This window comes from Lemur catta, chromosome 1 (genome assembly GCF_020740605.2).
Source record: "Lemur catta isolate mLemCat1 chromosome 1, mLemCat1.pri, whole genome shotgun sequence".
Taxonomy (NCBI): domain Eukaryota; kingdom Metazoa; phylum Chordata; class Mammalia; order Primates; family Lemuridae; genus Lemur; species Lemur catta.
In genome coordinates, this window is record NC_059128.1 from 135,126,233 (window position 1) to 135,141,187 (window position 14,955).

A 14,955-nucleotide genomic window follows, 5' to 3' on the forward strand; every position below is an offset into this window, starting at 1 on the left:
TGTTGAATGAGTTAATGAATGTGGAAGGACAATTCTAAATATATAGGAATCTCTGGCACTAGAAGTATCAAACCTGAATCATTTTAAGATAGAATAACTTTTACCTTGGGACCAAAAGGTCATTATCATTGTTATAGGCAAAACACAAGTTGCTTCCTTCCTCAAATAATCTCAGTAAGAAAGCAGTTGGAGCACATGGGATTCTAGCAAAATCTCTAAACACATTGACACTAATTACTCCATCCCTACCCTAAGATTCTGAAAAATTCTGGGAGAAGGAAAGGAAGGGTTTCAGGTATCTGATTTTCAACAGTTCCAAGGTATTTCTGATAGACCTTTCTAGTTAAGAACCACTAAACAAAAGTTCATGACAAAAAAGAGGGGGAAAAAAAAAGACTCAGAGACTAATAAAGGCCCAACTGTACTCAAGCTTTTATAATCATTCCTAAACATAGTCTACTTTTCATATCTTCACAGTCTGCACTTGGGAACATCTTCATCTGTAAAATCCTTTAGAAAATGCAGCCAGTTTCACAAAGAGGAAAATATTTCTAGAACTATCCATCTCTTTCTTATTTAAGAATGAACATAGAAATTTCCCCAAATTCCCCCTTCCTTCCCCCAATAAAGGACAGTGCAGACAGATAGCAAGCCAAAAAACAACCAACCAACCAACCACATGGGCAATATTTACAATAAAACTAGGTGATGGGTACCCCTATGAACCCCAAAATAATGTGAGTAGAGACAAACCACTAACACCACCTGCAAGTTCTGAACAACATCAGCACTTGCAAAACAAGAGGCAAAGGGAGGCAGTAGGGGGTGACCAAACAGAAGAACCCCCAGTGTAGAGTTCTGAATAGTAACCCCCCAAAAGATATGTCCACCTGGAAGCTGTGAATGTGACTTTATTCGGGTAAAGGGTCTTTGTAGATATAATTAAGGGTCTTGAGATGGGATCATCCTGAATTCTCTAGATGGGCCATGAATCCGATGGCACGTGACCTTCTGAGAGAAAGGCAGAGGGAGGCTGGGCACACAGTGAGGAAGGCCATGTGAAGACAGAGGCAGATTGGAGTTACGTCCTACAAAATGGATATACAGCCATTCCCCACCAACTATGGGGGATTGGTCCCAAGACCTCCCAAAAATACCAAAATCTGAGGTTGCTCAAGTCCCTGAGATAAAGTGGAGTAATATTTGCACATGACCTACGCACATCTTTTCGTGTACTTTAAATCTCTCTACTGTATTATAATAGCTAACACAATGTAAATACTAGTAGACAGTTGTTATGTTGTATTGTTTGGGGAATAAGGACAAGAATAAAAAGTCTGAACATGTCCAGTACAGATGCAATTTTTTTCCCAAATATTTTCAATCCATGTTTGGTAGAATCCACAATGTGGAGCCCCATGGATACAGAGGGCCAACGATATATACAACCTATGGACACAGAAGGGTGCCTATTAGATGAAGGGTGTTAATAAACTGAAAAACAATTTCCTAAATGCAATATAATAAAGCATCTGATTGAAACCCAGTGCACAGAGCCTTCCCTTCCCCTCACATCCACTAGCATATGTTTCCAGAAGCCAATATGCAGAACCCAGAGGAGAAAGTAGGTTTCACTGATCAAGCTTACACAAATTCATTTAAATATAAAATCTGTATTTATCAGGAAAATACTGGGTAGTAAGAATGTCTAAATACCATGAGGTTAAAAAAAAAAATAGTGCCTATTAATCCCCAAGATCATCCCAGCTAACCCAGCAGTCCAACCCTTTGGCACCAAGGATCAGTCTCATGGAAGACAATTTTTCCACAGACCCAGGGAGGGGAGGATGGTTTCAGGATGAATCAAGTCAAGCGCATTACATTTATGGTGCACTTTATTTCTATTATTATGATATTGTTGCTTGCCATTCACTGATAGGGTTTTGATAAGAGTCCGCAAGCAATTGACTTATGGTCTCTGTGCAGTCAACCCCCTCTGCTAATGATAATCTGTACTGGCAGCCACTCCCCAGCACTAGCATCACCACCTCAGATCATCAGCATTAGATTCTCACAAGGAGCATGAAACCTAGATCCCTCGCATGCACGGTTTATAGCAGGGTCCGTGCTCCTGTAAGAATCTAATGCCGCCACTGATCTGACAGGAGGCCGAGCTCAGGCAATGATCCGATCTATGGGGAGCTGTGGCTGTAAATACAGATGAAGCTTCACTGGCTCACCCACTGCTCACCTCCCGCTGTGCAGCTCAGCTCCTAGCAGCCCACGGAAGAGTACTGGTCTGAGGCCCAGGGGTTGGGGACCACAGAGCTAAGCCATATTCAAAAAAAATCTAAATGTAATCATAAACCCAGCTTTGTATCTGATATTTAAGTATATTCTCTATACTGTAAGAACATAAGTCCTCTCAATATATTAAGGATTAGTACAGTGAACAAAAAAAATAGAAGTCAAGAGAATATGTCTTCATTAGGTTATAAGAAGGACAAAGAAGCTGTGGGATTACAAACAGCAATGCATACATATATGACACTACTCCTAACTATGCCAGATGTCTGTCCAGAACAGAGATAAGCAACAAGGAGAAAAGGCAGTAAGTAACCACTCCTGAATCCAAACACACCCAATATCAAACAGAAGACTCAACAGCAGCTAGTCACCAGGGAAAAGTAAATACAGTCTTTAACTTGACATTCTTTTGATAATAATAAGCAGTTTGTCCTGGTCTAAATACTTTCCCCAAAACAGATGAATATTCACAAATATCAAATTTGGGTTCCAAATCTATTCTTTTATTCATAAATCTACACAGTGGAACTTCTTGCATATTAATAAATAGCTAGAAGGAAAAGGATTTATAAAACATTTCCATCACATCAAGTTTCTTAAACCTATGATACAGGTGTTATCCATCTGTCTTTCAGATTATTTTGGGAACACAAAACACCATCTTCCCAATTTTATTGTGAAATAAACTATTTGCACAATACTAATTTTGTGAGAATAAGGCACTTAAACTACAAAACTATTTTGGTGAAAGCAATCCAAAATTGAGCTTTTGCATGAAGTTGTCTTTCTACTTCAAACCAGAGAATATATAGAAGGCTTGTTGTATTTTAATATATTTAATTCTATATGGTCAATTAAAATTAGATAAATACTAGGGCAATCTTTAAGCCTAATAACCTTTTATTTTAGTAATCTAATCACATCAACCAGAAAGAAAAACAAGTGCCTACCATATGGTCTTTCTGTAACAGAAAATAGCTGCATTCAATAACAGCATCTGTGCATCTTATCAACACTAGCATTGCCCATACTTAATCAGCATATTGTTAAATATAATAAGATGACAGGACCCTTCACAAAGCAAAGAACAAAAGAAACTGAATATTACTTACTTTTGTACTAGAGATTACTTGACCTAGTAGTAACTAAAGAAGTGAAGACTATCAAGGCACAATGGACTTCACAAAATGTTTCACTTGGAAGAAATGAATGCTAAGGAACACTAACAATTTCTGGAGATCTTTAATCATCATTTTGTTGATGGCTTTTGTCTAGTGCTAGGTTCTACTGAATACACTCAAATCCAGACTTCTGCTGAAATGCCACTTAATGATACCTGCTGCTGCTACTGCCACTATTCTCAGTTCCAATAGGCTTTACCTTTAACCCTAACTTGCAGCATAAAGGTTTTGACATGCCATGCTATTCTGACATCTAAGTTCAGGCACATGAAGGAACCACACGTTTAAAATGAAATAATAGTGTTATATGATATTATACTATAACTAGCCTGGAATGAATCCTAGGCCTCCAATGAAGAAAACACATGCTTTTAAAAAAGTGTTTAAGTATTATTTTAGGCAGTGTGCGTTTGCTAGAAACCAGATTTTCACAAGCTTGGTAACATAGTACCTATTTTTTAAATCTGTAATGTCTTTGTATTATCATTTTGGAAATAAAAAATACAAAAATAACACAATCCACTATTAACATTTTGTCATAGTCAATGTCGTAATGTTTAGCTGGTTATAACATGAAAAAATAAAAATATAATAAGGAACATTCATATACTAGCCATTCATTCTAAGAAATAAAACATTGTCAATACAGACATATTACCTTTTTATAGTTCTCCTATCAACCTGTCTGATTACCCTTTCATTAGTCTGTTAATTATCATCTCACCTTTTAGTGCAAATTCTTTCATACATTTGTACTACACATTGTCTTGGTTACCGTTACTTGGTTACCAGCTTTCCAAAGGTAAGAAAGATACAAAGAAAAAAGGCACCAAAAATTTTAACAGCAGTTCTAATGGAAATGGACGAGGAAGAACATACACTTCATACTCCACATATTTTGTATAACTTAAAAGAAGTATTCACTTATGACATGCCTGAATGCAAACTGAGTAACATCTTCGAATTTTTCTAAGTCTGCATTCATTCAAAAAAATATTTACTGAGGGCCTGTTATGTGCTAGGCACTCTTCTAGGCACAAGAAATACAATGTGAACAAAACACACTCTGCACCCTTAACCCTTACTTACATTCTAGATACATTACCTGTCTCAAACTAGCAAAACCAAATGCTGAGCATGTGAGGTAGAGATTAAGTGATAGGGAGATAAAGTGAGGGAGGAAGAGGGCAGGGCATGGCACAGGAAGCAGGGAAGGGGTGTTCAATAAAGGGAGTGGTTGGCAGAGCTTCACTCAGAAGGTGACCTCTAAGCAAAGGCCCGAAGAGACAAGGAAGTGAGCCTGGCAGAAACCTGGGGAAGAGGGTTCCCTCGGGGGACTGCCATGCTTGGCATGCACGCAAAAGAGCAAGAGTCCAGAGTGGCAAGTGCAGAGTAAGCAGGGGGACAGTAACAGCAGCTGAGACCAGGGAGGTGGGAGGGTAAATTGCACAGGGCTTTGCAGGTCAGCGGAAGAACTCTACCTTTAATCTTCAGGGAAATGAGAAGCCATTAGAGGAATCTGAGCAAAGGAGTGACATGATCCGATTGATCATAAACAGGCTGCCCTGATTACTATGTGGAGAACAAACCTGAGGTTGGCAAGACCTGAAGCTGAGGAACCAGTCAACCAGATTTGCCTGTCACTGTGGGAGAAAGGGAGACATCAAAGATGCCTGGCCTGGAAGGGTGGGATTGGTATTGCTTCTGATGAGGAAGACTGGAAGGTGCAAACCTGAGAAGGAGGGCTGGGGGATGGATGTAGAAAATCAGGAACTGGGTTTTAGATATGCCTGTCTAATACACAAGCCGAGAGTCTGAGAGGTGAGGTCAGTTGAATGCAAGAATTTGGATTCAAGAGATAGAGGGGGCCGGGCGTGGTGGCTCACGCCTGGAATCCTAACACTCTGGGAGGCCGAGGTGGGCGGATCATTTGAGGACAGGAGTTCAAGACCAGCCTGAGCAAGAGCAAGACCCCCATCTCTACTAAAAATAGAAAGAAACTAGCTGGCCAACTAAAAATATATATAGAAAAAATTAGCCGGGTATGGTGGCGCATGCCTATAGTCCCAGCTACTTTGGGAGGCTGAGGCAGGAGGATTGCTTGAGCCCAGGAGTTGAAGGTTGCTGTGAGCTAGGCTGACGCCACGGCACTCTAGCCCGGGCAACAGAGTGAGACTCTGTCACAAAAAAAAAATTTTTTTTTAAAGTGATAGAGGGATAGGTCAGGGCACAGATACACACATATACACACATAAAGAAACATATAACCTTATACGTTATGTATATACATATATATAAATTATCTGTATACACCTGATATATAAAACCATGTAACTGAGTATTGAGAGAAGAAAAGAACGTCAAACTGAGCCATGAGAACTCAATTCAGCAAGAAAAAAACAACTCCCTTAAGTGGGCAAATGACATGAACAGGCATTTTTCAAAAGAAGATAGACAAATGGCCAACAAACATGAAAGCATGCTCAACATCACTAATCATCACAGAAATGCAAAGTAAAACCACAATGAGATACCATCTTACTCCAATTACAACGGCCATTAAAAAGTCAAAAAACAACAGATTTTGGCACAGATGTAGTGAAAACGGAACACTTATACACTGTTCGTGGAAATGTAAATTAGTAGAATCTCTATGGAGATCAGTATGGAGATTTCTCAAAGAACTACAAGCAGATCTACTATTTGATCCTGCAATCCCACTACTGGGTATCTACACAGAGGAAAAGAAGTCATTGTAGCAAAAAGATACCTGTACTTCTATGTTTATCACAGCACAATTCACAATTGCAAAGACATGGAATCAACCTAAGTGCCCATCACTTCATGAGTAGATTAATAAAATGTAGCATATACATACCATGGAGTACTACTCAGCCATGAAAAGAATAATGTCTTTTGCAGCAACCTGGATGGAGCTGGAGGCCATTATTCTAAGTCAAGTAACCCAGGAATAGAAAAATAAATGCCACATGTTCTCACGTATAAATGGGAGCTAAACTACGGCTACACAAGGGCACACACAGTGGTATAAGGGACATTGGGGACTCACAAGGGGAAGGGTGGGAGGGGTGATGGATGAAAATTTATGGGGTACGATGCACACTACAGGGGTGATAGGTGCACCAAAAGCCCAGACTCCACCACCATACAATATATACATGTGACAGAATTCAACTTGTACCCCTAAATCTATTAAAATAAAAAATAAAAAAATTAAGCCTTGAGGAGGTACGTGAAGGTTTAGCAGATGAGGAAGCTGAGGAAAGTTCAAAGAGACAGAGAAGGTGGGACAATAATCAAGAGAGTACGGTACACTGGAATCAAAGTGAACACTGAATCAAATTTAAAGCCTTTCCTGCTACTCATTTATTCATTCAATCAATATTTACTGAACACTTACTGTGTGTCTGACATGGTCCCTGCTCTTACAGGGATTGCAATTCAAGGGGGATATAGATAAATAAACGTGAGTGCTATTCCTAACAAAGTACAGGGTGTTTTGAGTTGCTGGGGCTAATTACCAGAGTCTTGGAGGATGAGGGAAGGTTTTCCTGAGGAAGTGATGTTGAAGAAAAGATCAGAATGATGAGTAAAAATCAGCCATGGAGGGGAGGGAGGGGGGAGGGGAAGAAAGGGTGGGAGAAAACAGCATTTACAAGGACCTGAAGGTAAGAGATGTGGTGTCCCAGTGGATCTGAAGGGAGTTCAGCATATAAGTACAGAAAGAATGAACAGGTGAGACAGGAGAAGGGCGGGCCAGATTATCTAAGGAGTTTGGACTTTATTTCAAAGGCAACGGAGAAGCCAGAAAATTGTTTCACATTGTTTCACGTGGAGGAATGTAACGATCAGCTTCCTTCTGTCAAAAGGATCATTCTGATGACAATAGGGACAGAGCTCTGGAAGGGGACAAGGCTGGGGCATGGGGACGCTCCTCAGGAAGCCCATTTCTGTGGTTCATCAGCGAGACACAGCTGACCTGAACTCAGGTGGTGGCAGTGGGGACTTGGAATGGAGATTCAGAGGACTCTGGATGTGAGGAATGGGGAGAGAGAAGTCAAGGGTGCTGACATAGTTTTTGACTCGGACAAATAAGAAGATGGCAGCATTACTCACCCAAAGGAGGAAAGAGGGAAGGCTAGTGGTAGAGGTGAAATTCACTGAATTTGCAAAGCCTGTTGGGCTGTCCCCAAAACTGTTCAGCAAGTGCGCAATGGGCTACACAGGCCCAGAGGTAAACCACCAAACATGAGATAGAGGTACAGATCTGGAGTCATCTGCAAGTAAAGGAGACTGCAAAATAAAACCCAGCAAGAGAGAGAACAGAAGAGTAGAGGAATGGAAAGGGCTCGCGGCTCTGAGTAAAAACATGAAAGTGGCAAGCAGAGGGAGAAGAACCCTATAAAAGAGAAAGAAAGAGAAAGAGAGGGCCTGAGAAAGAACAACAGAAGGTGAGATAAAAGCAAAAAGCATGGATCCATATAAATTCACACACAGAAAAATGTCTTGTCTTATTGTTTACACTATTCCAAAATCAACCAACAAATATATTTCATCAGTCATAATACATTTCAGTCTAGAATAATCTTAGCCTAGGTGAAGAAGCAAAATATAAAAATGAAATAAATCAATTGCAAGCGAGTTTGTTTTAGTAACAGTTGAAGTGCTAAAAAGACTATTGCTGGATAATCCTATGGACTACAGATAGAAAGTGAAATCCATGTTAGAAATGAAAAAAATCATGTAGTGTAGAAAGCTCAGGGAAAGTTTTCACTTCCTTGGTTAAAAAAACAGCAAGTTAATCTTTGAAGGATGAAACTATACGTATGATATGAAAGGGGGTGATAATATCACAGAGGATGCAAAGAAACAGTCCACAGCAAGTGATTTTGTGAGCAAAGTTATTCAGGGATCGGTGTCAGAATACTCATAGACCAAACTATATACACACAGGCACACACACTCCAAAAAACACTTATGTGGTTCAGAGTGAGTAAGACCAATTCTGAAAAATACATCTTTAGATTCATAATGTACATAAATTTGTGTGAATACAATCTGGGCCATCCTTACTGCATAAGACCAAGACATATTCTACTGAATTATCACAATTCTTTATCTGAAGAGGGCTGGCTGTTTGCTATTTGTTTTGAGTCTCCCAATATATTCTTGAGGGGTGAGGGTGAGTGAGTGCCTAAATGTATTCATATATCAACACAATTAGATTGTAATAGTCAAGATGAAACCAATCTCTGATTGGTTTTCAACAAAGCAACAGACCTTATTCATGGCAGGTGGAGTTAGCTAATTAGATAAGACATGAAACAGAGACTCCTTTTAATTTACTACATTGATTTCTTCTGTCCTACAGTTAGGTTTTTTTGGCTGATTTAACAGCATTACTCTTAAGATATACATGCTCATCTCTTGGTTTGTTAAAAATACAAATAAATTTATTATTTAAACACATTTAGGAACATTGATTTTTTTTTAATTTTTAAAGAATGAGAGTACTACTCTAGAATGTAACACATCTAATAAAACTGAGGACAAAAATTAAATGCAGTGTTCAAAGACCTAAATATCTACCAATCCAAAATATTCCCACGGCAATTCCCTTTCTATTACTAAAAAATATTCACAAGATTTAACGTGCATCACAAGCATCAGATAAAAATACGTCACAACTAAACAGAGGCAATAATTACACAAGATCTCCTCACTCCCCACCCTGAGGTTTTAAGATGTTTTCTGGCAACACAAAACCCCTTTATTTCCACTTCCACATAGAATCTAAGCAAAATATCTACCTATTCTTTAAAAAGCCAAACAATATTGTAGTTTAATCCCAAACTGAAGTAATGTATATACATTTTAAATGAGAAAAATACAGACAATATTGTGTTTCCTTCATTCCCAAACTAGAAACAATATAGCCATGCCAGCAGTAAGGTCCAAATGAAAGGAAATTTCACAGCCGTTAGAAAATATATAACTGTCATTGCTAATAAAAGCCAAGTGTGTAACTAACTGGAAGCACTGCTTTCTAGCCAAGGACAAGATGTGTCTAAATTCTTGGTTTCAGGGCATCCCTTAAATGACAGAGGGAAAAAAAATCAAATAACATTAGTTCTTGCAAATATAATGCAAATAGCATGCTAATTAAAGTATTCACAAGACAATGACAAATAAGGCTTTAGGGCCACAATACATATTATTATGTAACTATAATACACATTAAGCAATCACCAGGTTGAAGGTAGGCCTTCCAAAAGGAGTTATTATGGTTTACCATGATCAGAGGATTGTGGTGTTATACTTAATCATGCTTTTACCTGCAAGCAGGTGTTTACAGATGTCAATATGTAAAACCTTGATTCTAAATGTAAACCTACAGTTCTGCCTAATAAATTGTACAGCAATGGCATACTATTCCTCACTGCGTTTTCTGCATAAACTTTCTAATCCAACATGAAGTAAACAGCATGAAGCAAGTCTCCCTGCATGTTTTATGAACCAAAATTAAATTTCTGATTCATTTTCATTAAAATGCCAAAACTAACACACTTAGAACTAGGCACTGTTTCAAGGACTATGATTTATGAAGTGCAAAAGAAACAGTCAAACAGTGAAGGCTTATTTTGGTATGTTACTGTTGTCTAAAATAATCTTCAACCTTTCAATAAAAAATAGGCATCTCCAAAGTAAAGTTTAAACGATAACAATATTCAATCTGTTTAACAAGCAAGCAAATTACAAAAACCATCAATAGTAAACGCAATATGTTCACTATGGAAGTAAACTCCAAATACTCCAATTTCCAAACAAAAGCAGGAAAAAAAAAAAAGATATGAGAGGCAACAGGGTATGTAAGTGCCATAAGTCAATAGATTTTTCTGTTATTTCTGTCCTGCCAGCTCAAAAAATTTCAGGAACCCTGGAGTAAAATCATTTGGGTCCTTGGAAAGATGCTAGTCTGACCAGCAATGCAAGCTACCTGACAGCCCACAGCACTCAGAACTCCTCAGCAGAGAAAGGGCATAAATAGAAGAACCATAAAGGCAGGAGATTTTTCAGGGAGTTGGAATTACACCACTGTAATTTTCGTTTGCCAAACCTGTGCCTTAACTGTTCTTTTTCTACCCAAAGCAGAGATCTGTAGCAACAGCAGCCAGGACTGCCGTCAGTGTCAAAGACTTAGTTCTAGGTGCAACGAGCGTACCAACTGCCCTCTCTCCATCCACCCCAGAGAGCAAGCCCTGGAGACAGACACACACAACGTAGAAAATGCACAAAGCCACCTCCAATCAGCTCAACTCGAAAAATACTGAAGGAAAGGGACTGAAGGAAAACGGATACTGAAGTGCCCTATTCTCAAGCTTGTAGTATTCACAGCAACGAGAGACGGGAGAATTCCGAGCTCTGAGAAGGGGTGACCAGGATGGGGACATTCCTAAGTGGGGGATCTTGCAAAAGAATCACTGGAGTCCCTGGAAACAAAAGTGGGCAAGGCTTCACCTCGCTACTGGTCAAGCTGGGGCGCTCCCACCAACCAGCTCGAGGCCTGGGAAGCCCCTGGTGAGGCCGGGTGGCAGCTGTCCCCCCACTCGCAGGACGCTCCATCTGAGGCCACCGCCCGGCCGACCGGGGGATGCCGCCCAGAGCTTACCTCGCAGGCCTTGAGCTTGTCACCATCTCCCTCAGGCAGACCAGTCCGACGCGTGGCCATCATTTCATTTCAAATTACAAAGAAGGGACAAATCCTGTGGAGTCCACATTGGGGGGTGGAAATGCCACCACACCAAAAAGGGAAGAATTCCGCACCAGGCTCCGAGGAGGGGCAGGGCTGGAGAAAACAAAGTGCCAGGAAATGAAGGTTTTCAGGAAACCCCTTCAAATGCGGTGAGTTTTTCGGACTTCAACGGACTTCTCCGTCTTCTTCCATTTCTGGAGACTTAAAAAACAAAGGCAACGGGTCGTCTTGGCAGGTGGTGTCCGCGCCAACTGCAGAAGGCGGTCCCCTTCCTCCCAGTGCCACTCCCGAGTCCTGGAGGAATCCGAGCGGGTCGCGGAGGCGCGAGCGTGGCTCCCGGAGATCCTTCCTAGAAGGAGCAGAAGTTAAAGGACGTGAACTTTCTCCGGGCGCCCATCACAGCCTTGCCTACGAGCCTACGCCAAGTTCGCGTTTCCAGCACTCGGAAGGATTATTCGGTCCGTGCCGATGAAACACACAAATGAAAGATGGAATAATCCTCCCGCACAAAAAAATAGTAATAATAATAAAATAAATAAAATAAGGAAAAAGAATGAGAGACCTCAACAGTGCCCGGTGGTTGCGTCCAACACGCCCGGCTGTTGTGCAGCCTGCAAGAAAAAACATTCCCCGTTCAAGTGCATTTCGGTGCCCGGCTTTCCCAGGCAGAGCAGAGGGAGTGTGAACGCTCCTCTGCATCCCCAGACACGTCCACCGAGGGGAAATACTCTCCCCCACAGGGCTAAAACGGGATCATACTTTTCCAAGCCCCCTCCTCAACCTCCTTCATCCCCCCAAAAAGCAAACACAAAGCCAGCCTCGGCCGGGGCCGGCGTGGGCTTCGCAGCGTCTCCAGGCGGGCTGCCCCGGCGGCCGGGTGACTCGGGGCGCCCGCGCCACGGCCCCTGCGCCCGGCCGGCGTCCCGGAGGAGGCGGCGGCTGTTTTCCTTGGCCCGCGGCGGGGCTGGGTGGGGACCGCCGGGCCGGGCGGGGAGGCGTGCGCGGCCGCGGGTGGGACGCGGGCACCGCTCCCGCTCCGGGGCATTCTTCCCGGGCTACATAAATGAAGCCGCAGCTCCGGCAACTTTTATTTCGGGCTGCTCCCCTCAACTACGACTCGGCGCTGTTTCCCTTTCCCTGTGGCCACCTAGGGGAAAAAAAAAAAAAAAAAAGGAAAAAGAAAACCACCACCCACCTACCACTATTTCCCCCGCCCCTTCCTGAGGCGGGTCGGGGACCTCGAGCTACGGGGGAGAGTGGCCCAAATATGTCCTCTAGAAAGGTGCAGGGGACCTTTCGGGGAGAGACAAAACCCGGGGGCTCACCCTTCCCGCGCGCTCACGCCGAGCTGCCGGGCGCCGCTGCGAGCAGGAGCGGGGACGCGGGCCGGGCGCAGGGCCCGGCCGGGACGCGCTAGGCCGCAGGCTCGGTTAATATTCATGAGCGGCCCGAGGCGCCCCTCCTCCACGGCCGGCCGGACCCCGGCGCCCGCCGCCGGCCTTTGTGCCCTTCCCTCCTCCCGCCCGCCCTTCCTCACTCCGCACACGCGGGCGCGGCCCCTCCGCTCCCGCCGGGCGCCCGCCGTGGGCTCCCTCCGGCCCCGCGCCAGCGCCGCGCGGGGTGGCCTGAGGTGGCGGGAAGCGAGGAAGCCCGCCGCGAGTCCGGCTCTCTGCGGCCCGCGAGCGCGGCGCCCGCCAGGCTAAGGCGGAAAATAAAACAGACACGCACCGGAGGAAGCGGGGAGAGTGGATCCACACGGGGCTGGCGGCTCCGGGACAGCACACCCCGCCCGCCCGCGCCAACCGGACCCAGTGGGAGGACGCTCCGGCGCTGCCCGCCGCCGCGCTCCGAGGCCGCTGCCCCCGGCCGGCCGCTCCCAGGCACCGCCGCGACCTGCCCCGGCCGGCCCCGGGCTCTCGGCCGCCGCAGGAGGGCGTGGGGCGGGGCGGCGGCCGCCGGACTCTCCCCTCGCCTCGCCGGGCCGGGCCGGGGCCCCGCTCCGGCGCCCGCGATCGCCAAGTGACAGAAGCGCCTCGCTCCGCTGCCGCGCGGAGCTGTTTCCCGGGGGCGGATTTCTCGCTTCTTCCTCCCTGGATCCACCTCCTCCCACTCCACCTCCTTCCCCTCCCTCCCCAGGGGAGGCTCTGGGGCTGAATATTTTCTGTCTTGAATAATACGGTCCCGGGAACCGACACTGGAGAAGGGGGATTAGCCGGGGGCGGGGTGGGGGGGGGTCCTCGCCAACCCCCTCCCAGTGCGTCTCGGGACCTCCAAGCCCTCGGCCCCGGCACCCCAAAACCGGGCACATCCCACCGAGCGCCGCGCGGGAGCGGCCAGGAAGGGCTCTCCCGGGGAGGAGACAGGGCGTTCGGCGTCAGGGCCCGAGAGGGGACACGACCGTGTGCGAGATCTGCAGGATCGGGGGATCAAAGGTCCCAGACTGCGGGGGACATGGCTTGGTGAACTGTGCCCCCCACTTTTTTTTTTTTTTTTTTTTTGCGGCGGGGAGGACACGAAGCTGCGGCGAGACTTGGGACTTCCAGATAAGGGACTGTCCTCTCACGCCCCACAGCAAAATATCTTCCCGTGGCGGGAGCGGGGGAATTAGCGAAGCGTTGTTCATTCAATCCTGTTCTCTTTTTTTAAATCTGCAGAGCAGCTGAGCGAACTCGGCGCGACTAGCGGAGTTGAGGAGAGGCGGCTGCGCTTCTCCTCACGCTCCAGGTCACGGCGGCTCCAGGCCCGGTGCACGACCGCCGCCCCTCCCCGCCCGGCTCCGGGGCCTTGTCATAGACCCCGGCGGCTCGCCCCGCCCCGCCGTGCCTCACAACATCTCCCGCTGCAAATCGCCTAATCGGAAGACGCGACGGGAGGACGCAAGCCAATCAGGGGCTGCTGACTCAGGCTTCCCTCCACCCTTTGCCCCGCCCCCTGGAGGAAGGCCGCCGCCCCTTCCCACCCCGCCCCCGCTCCGGGGAGGTGGCTTCCCAGCTCCAAGCCCTGTGGAGCTGAAGCAGAGTGGAGCTCGCCGGCGGCTTCGGTGTTTGTCACCTTGTCACCCTCATCCTAGTCCCCTCCCATGCACACCCCTCCCCCCTTTCCCAGACCTCCTGCTGGTGCTGTTGAGGGTCATTTTTATCCTCACTTCGGCGGGGAGCTGCCAGCTATTGTGTCTGATCAGCTGCCACCACCATCCTGAGGAAAAAAAAGAGAAACAAAACCAAGAAGCTGTGGGATCTGCCTACCTTTTCCTTCTTTCTCACTACACTACCTATGAAGACTTAGAGACACCCCTCTCCTCCGCTTCCCGCCCACCGCCTAGGGTCCTGTTCCTTGATAAGGGGGGGAAACAAAAAACACTCCCTGGGGCTTCAGTACCTGTCCCTGAGTTTTTAGATTTTCCTTAGGGTGGAAGGTGCCAATGGACAACTAAATCCTCAGCCTCAATTAGTGGAAAGACATTGACTAGATCATTTTTATGTGGTCATGACATTTGCATATTCATGACAACCCCTGACCAAACTAGTCAGCCAATAACCAAGAAAAGAATAGAATAAAATGAACAAAATACAGGGAGGGCCTGCCAGTCAATTGGTAATTTATTGAATAGCCCACTGGGCGATAGCAGTATCCACTTCTGGATACTGTTGAGTAATTAACAAGAAGCGAACAGAAATGTAGAGTTCCAAGTAG

At 45.3% G+C, this 14,955-nt stretch overlaps 1 protein-coding gene across 5 annotated transcripts in view; it reads right to left on the minus strand.

Annotated features, from left to right (window-relative positions):
* Nucleotides 1-13,099, minus strand: part of ARHGAP21 (Rho GTPase activating protein 21) — a 132,904-nt gene extending 119,805 nt beyond the window's left edge. For 2 of the 5 annotated variants that reach the window (XM_045535038.1, XM_045535032.1), the window contains exons 1-2: nucleotides 12,991-13,099; nucleotides 11,179-11,611 (exon numbers count right to left, since the gene is read on the minus strand). In XM_045535038.1, the coding sequence (XP_045390994.1) occupies nucleotides 11,179-11,241 (63 nt within the window). In that variant the 5' untranslated portion in view covers nucleotides 11,242-11,611; nucleotides 12,991-13,099. Of the gene's footprint in view, nucleotides 1-11,178; nucleotides 11,612-11,824; nucleotides 12,060-12,457; nucleotides 12,557-12,990 lie in introns of those variants that run through there. The other 3 variants (XM_045535009.1, XM_045535024.1, XM_045535019.1) reach the window with 3 other exon arrangements.
* Between the last annotated feature and the right edge of the window lie 1,856 nt (nucleotides 13,100-14,955).